General features: G+C 34.9%; 1 protein-coding gene across 1 annotated transcript in view; it reads left to right on the top strand.

Moving 5' to 3' along the window:
• The window catches only part of LOC131173085 (putative receptor-like protein kinase At3g47110), a 153,509-nt gene extending 150,190 nt beyond the window's left edge, over window positions 1–3,319 (top strand). The window contains exons 3-4 of the mRNA XM_058134736.1: window positions 35–2,403; window positions 2,856–3,319. Coding sequence (XP_057990719.1) covers window positions 35–2,403; window positions 2,856–3,319 — 2,833 coding nt within the window. The remainder of the gene's footprint in view (window positions 1–34; window positions 2,404–2,855) is intronic.
• The last annotated feature ends 2,799 nt before the right edge of the window (window positions 3,320–6,118 follow it).

The following is a 6,118-nucleotide window of genomic DNA, read 5'->3' as shown; positions in this document are numbered from 1 at the left end:
TATCTCCATATATAGGAAATTTCACTTTCTTAAGGTTCCTCAACCTGGTTGACAACAAGTTCTATGGTGAAATTCCCCTGGAAGTTGGTCGCCTATTCAGATTGAGAATTCTTGACCTGTCAAACAACACACTAGGTGGAGAAATTCCACTCAAAATCACCTACTCCTCAGAGCTCAAGGTTTTGAATTTAACAAGAAACAGGCTGGAGGGAAAAATTCCTGCTGAGCTGGGCTCTTTAAAGAAGCTTGTAACACTTAGGCTTGGAACAAATAATCTCACAGGAGAGATCCCACAATCCCTTGGAAACCTTTCCTCTCTCAAGGTCTTTTCTGTAGGCTTTAATAATCTGCACGGAAATATTCCTAGCGAAATGGGACAATTAACAAGTTTAATCATCTTTGTGATCAACTTCAACAATCTAAGTGGTACAATCCCTCCCACCCTTTATAATATCTCATCTATCAGTCTCTTTTATACTTCATCAAACCAACTGAGTGGCAGTCTCCCAGCGAACCTAGGCCTCACTCTTCATAACCTGCAACAACTTGCCATGGGTGGCAACCAGTTTCATGGAAGCGTTCCTGTTTCATTGGCCAACGCTTCTCAGCTTCAAGATCTTGACATCTCTCGCAACTTTCTCACGGGACAAGTTCCTACCAATCTGGGAAATTTGAATGATCTTCAGCGGTTTAGTTTGGGGCACAACTTTCTGGGAAATAGCACGAGTCAAGATTTTAATTTCATAACATCTTTGTCAAACTGCAGCAATCTAAAAATTCTATTTTTTAGTGCAAATAATTTTGGTGGCTTGTTACCTACTTCCATAGCCAATTTGTCTACACTTTATGTATTAGGCATGGGAAGTAATCATATATCAGGTAAAATCCCAATAGGGGTTGAGAATCTTGTCAATTTGTACGAATTAGCCATGGAGATAAACCTTTTTTCTGGTGTTATTCCTTTTTCATTTGGGAAGCTTGGAAAGCTGCAGTTATTGAATTTAGGAGGAAACCTACTGTCTGGTGAAATCCCAACATCCCTAGGTAATATCACCCAGCTATATCAGCTTTATTTAGATGAAAACAAATTAGAAGGAAAAATACCTTCTAGTATTGGGAACATCCAATTCCTCAAACGGTTGGATATTTCACAGAATAAGCTGATTAGTATCATACCACAACAGATCTTTGGTCTCTTCTCTCTATCAGAACTTCTCGACTTATCACAGAACTCATTGACAGGTTCCTTGCCCACCCAAGTTGGCGTCCTGAAAAATATTTATGCATTAGATGTTTCAGAGAACAAGTTATCTGGCAAAATTCCTGAGACAATAGGTGATTGTTTGAGCCTAGAAATCCTTAATTTGCACACTAACTCTCTTCAAGGACCTATTCCTTCATCTTTTGCTTCCTTGAGAGGTCTCCAACACTTAGACCTGTCAAGAAACAACTTATCAGGAAAAATTCCAGAAGATCTGGAGAGCCTTTCGGTTTTACAATATTTGAATCTCTCTTTCAACAACTTTGAAGGTGAAGTGCCAAAAAAAGGAGTTTTTAGAAATGCAACGACATTTTCAGTTGTTGGAAACAGTAAGCTTTGTGGGGGGATCCCTGAACTGCAGTTGCCACCATGTCCTATCCAAAAAAAGAAACAGAAAAAGACTTCCACAATCATAATCCTTGTCACAACCATCAGTTCAGTTGTGTTCTTCATGACAATAACCTGCCTCTGTGTTTTCTATCGGCGAAAGTCGAGAAGGAATCCTCCTTCCATGCCTTTTATTGCGGATAAGCTGTTTCAAATTTCATACAAGGAACTCTTCCAGGCAACTGCAGGATTCTCTCAAGAAAACTTAATTGGACAAGGTAGTTTTGGCTTAGTATATAGAGGAAGTTTACTTCAGCATGGAGACAAGTTAGTTGCGATAAAGGTTCTCAATCTTCAACAGCATGGAGCTTCCAAGAGCTTCTTCGCTGAGTGCAAAGCATTGACCAAAATCCGACATCGAAATCTGGTAAAGATCTTGACATGCTGCTCTAGTATTGATTTCAAAGGCAATGATTTCAAAGCTCTAGTGTTTGATTTCATAGAAAATGGAAGTTTGGAAATGTGGTTGCATCCAGAAGAAAGTGGTATTGATCATTCACGGACTCTGAACCTTCTCCAAAGACTTCATATTGCAATTGATGTGGCTTCTGCACTGAATTATCTTCATGACCATTGTGAAGTGCCAATCATTCATTGTGACTTAAAACCAAGTAATATTCTTCTTGATAGTGACATGACAGCTCATGTTGGTGATTTTGGATTAGCAAGGTTCCTTACCAAAACAACCAGCTGCTCTTCTCAAGGCCAAACTAGTTCCATTGGGATGAAGGGAACAATTGGGTACATGGCTCCTGGTAAAATTTTGCATTCTTCTTTATCCAATTACCACCAATTGGCCAGACACACACACACTCGGGAAAAATATGTCAAGTAACTGTTGTTTCTTGATTTGATGCATCCGTGACATGAAAATACCCAACATGTAATTGAGATTGTATTGACACACAAACAATCCTGAAGGAAAAAAAATGATCAATTGCAAAATATATATGTGTGTGTGTGTGTGTGTGTGTGTTGCATAACCTCAAATTTAAGGATGTGTTAGTGATAAAACATCATAGAAAGAAATGCAGCATTCTGTCAAATGAAATTCCTACAAAGACTCCAATATTTCTTATTCTGAATCCATCACTTTTTCCCCTTTTACAAGCTCAAAACAGATTCCATACATTCATTCATATACAGTAGACTGGTCTGTACTTGCTTTGTTACAATTGTGATAGAATTGAAGATAAATTTACTGCAGAGTATGGCATAGGCAGTGAGGCAACAATATCAGGAGATGTTTATAGCTTTGGGGTAATTTTACTGGAGATGTTCACAGGGAAAAGGCCAATTGAAGAAATGTTTACAGATGGTCTAAATCTCCACAATTTTGTCAAAGCTAAGCTCCCAAGACGAGTCATGCAAGTTGTGGATCCAGTACTTCTCACAACAGGAGAACTAGGGACACCAACAAATATGGCAGAAAATATGGATGACAATGACATTGATGATACTCAAATAGAGATCCAAGAACATGATTTCAGTATTGAAAATTTGGGATCAAAGGGAGAGGATGTGAAAAAATGTGTGGTATTAGTCCTTGAACTAGGACTTGCATGCTCAGTAGAAGTACCAGGAGATCGAATGAATATGAGGGATGTCACAAGAAAATTGAATTTCATCATGGAAGCTATTCTTCGGCTGAGGACTCAGAGAGCCAATTGAGGCCATGAGAAATAATGCTGGAGTTTCTGAAATTTGCTGCTGAAAATATTTTGATGCAATGTTTTTACTTGCAAAGGATTGATTGTCCATGTTTTTAGAATTAAATTTCGGAAGTTTGTCTTTGGTGTGGTTTTGCTGACTTGTAAAGGCGCCCGTTGCCTATAAAAAGGAGAGTGTATTTGCTAGAAATAAGTGTGAAGTGGCTGAAATGAGCTGTTATGTGAGTTGAGAGGAAAAAAAAAAAAGGTATTTGTGTTTTCTTTTTGTATCCCCAGTTCTAAATCAATGAATTTTTCTTTTGTTGTGTTCGTGAGAATGTTTATGTTGTATCTTCGTTGAAAACAACTCCAGCTTTGCTTGCTGTTTATCTTCTGTTTTTTTTTTTTTTTATTATTATTTTTTTTTTACATGATATCAAAGCATGAGCTTCTATTATTCAACAAATTTGTATTTTTTTTTTCATTTGGTTCGAAAAAAGACTTAATACAGTAAAGTCTATTTCTTTACCACTACTTAATATTTTCATATTTTAATTATATTGAAGGCTATGTATTGCCATTGATGTGACTTCTGCATTGCATTATCTTCATAACCATTGTGAAATGACAATCTTTCACCGTAACTTGAAACCAAGCAATATTCTTCGACAATGACATGACAGCTCATGTCGGTGATTTGGAATTATACCAATCTTTCACCTTTAGCACTCAAAAACTAGAAATATTTATGGTTTGGTTTCACTTCTCAGAAGTCTATCTTCCTTTGGTTGTATTAATTCCTAGGTAAATTGACTTGTTTTAGTATTATGTGGTGTAGGAACTAGGTAACGCAGAGTGCTTATGCTATGATTTGCAGAAAATCATTGCAGGAAGATATCAAGAAATTTAAAGTAAACTAGAAATCAGACATGTGCTTTGGCAACAGATTATAGAAAGTATAAAAGAGAATAAAATTCTTCAATCAAGAGTCTAAAAAAATCTTTAGACTTTGAAGAAACCATTCAATGTTGAATATCAGTTAGCAATTCAAAAAATATGCATATTTTAGCAATTCAAAAAATATGCATATTTAAATGTTGAAACATCAAAATCTTGAAGCTAATGAGCAATTTCCAATTCCCAAATTTGCTCTTTAACTCATCCAATAAGAACAATGGTTGCTTGGCTTTGTGTTGAACTCAGATCGAGAGCAAAGTGGTGGCCTGCGTAGTTTGAAGAAGATGGCATTGCCGTTCTGACGGTCCTGGCGGACGGACATCAGTTGCCGCCTTGCCGGGTTCCCAATTACCACATATACCTTCAACATTGTGATAATAGTCATTTTTAATTATTCATAAAAATTTTTTAGTATTGAAAATGCATAACAATTTAGTAAATTTTAGTTTATTTTTAAAATTGATGGAATTCATATACACCACCGTTCAATCCTTTATTAAAATTGATTTTTAGAACATTTTTTTTTTTAGTTTCCAACATTTATAAATATATATTTGATTTTTCAAATTCATTAAATTTTAATTTAATTTCATAAAAATTATTAATTATAAAATTAAATTATGGAATTAAATTAGAATTTAATTAATTTTTATAAAAATACTTATAAAATTCATCATGTGGTAATTTCTCATAACTTTTAAATTTATTTGTTGAGATAAATATCTATCTTCAAATCTTTAAGTTATATAGCCTGATAATATTAATCATGTTCTTCAAAACTTTCTTCTCCATTCAATGTCCTGGAAGAATCAATCCATACAAAGTCCACAACCTTCAAGGCAATGTTTATCATCATCGTCATCTGTAGGCAACCAATCAAAGCAACGCTTAGCAATAATGAATTCAAGACCTCAAACTCTAGTCTGATTGATTGGAGGAATGCTGTAGGTCATCAGAGGCAGAGACGCTTGGCCCATCGCCACAATCATAAATCATAATCAACAACGTTAGAGAGCCCACGCATGATGATGAATCCATAGAAAATGTCCACTGAAAATTTCTTCCACCATTCAGAATCAACTTGCTGCACCCACCCTGATAGATATGACTCAGTGATGGCTCGCCACTTCTTTCTTTCTTTCACACGCTCATCAATGGCTCGAGCCATTTCCATTGGAACAAGTAGTCCCCCATTTTTTATAATAGGATTCCCAATGTTTTTGCCCAATTCTGTTCAAGCATTATTATCTTGCCCTATGGCAGTAGCATGTTGTGGAGTCAACGTCACCTTGACCCTAAGTCGCTGCTACGAGTAGCTGCAATCGCTACAGCGACACAAAGGACACCCTTTTGTTTTGAAAATAATTGGAGTAATGACTAGCTATAATTATTTATTCTTAATTTTTATATTTATTTTGTGTTTTAACTTCTTTTTTTTTCATTTGTTTGTTTCCTTGCATTTATTCACTGGGGAGCCTTTTTTTTTTTTTTTTGAAAGTGTTGTACGTAGTAGAGCAATTTGGTCGGTTCAACATATTTACCCAACCAAAATAATCAAATCGGTTTGAAAAGTATTGAAATCGAAATTAACAAAATAAATTATAAAACTAATCACTTTAGTTTTATAATAAAATGGGTTGGATTCGAGTTTGGTTCTATTTGATAATTTAAGTTGTTTTTTTTTTTATTTTTAGGCTTCATGCAACACTTTTAAGGTTTTTATTAATTCAACTCTTACTCATATATAAATTAAATAATTAAAAATATTATCATTTAGTAATTAAAAAAATATAATTTAATATATTCAATTCAAATTAGACTTCTTGATAATAAGTATTTACAAATTCCTTTATATATTATATAA

Source organism: Hevea brasiliensis, chromosome 14 (assembly GCF_030052815.1).
Source record: "Hevea brasiliensis isolate MT/VB/25A 57/8 chromosome 14, ASM3005281v1, whole genome shotgun sequence".
NCBI classification, from domain to species: Eukaryota; Viridiplantae; Streptophyta; class Magnoliopsida; order Malpighiales; family Euphorbiaceae; genus Hevea; species Hevea brasiliensis.
The sequence above is the reverse complement of the archived record's forward strand: the minus strand, read 5'-3'. Positions and strand labels throughout refer to the sequence as shown.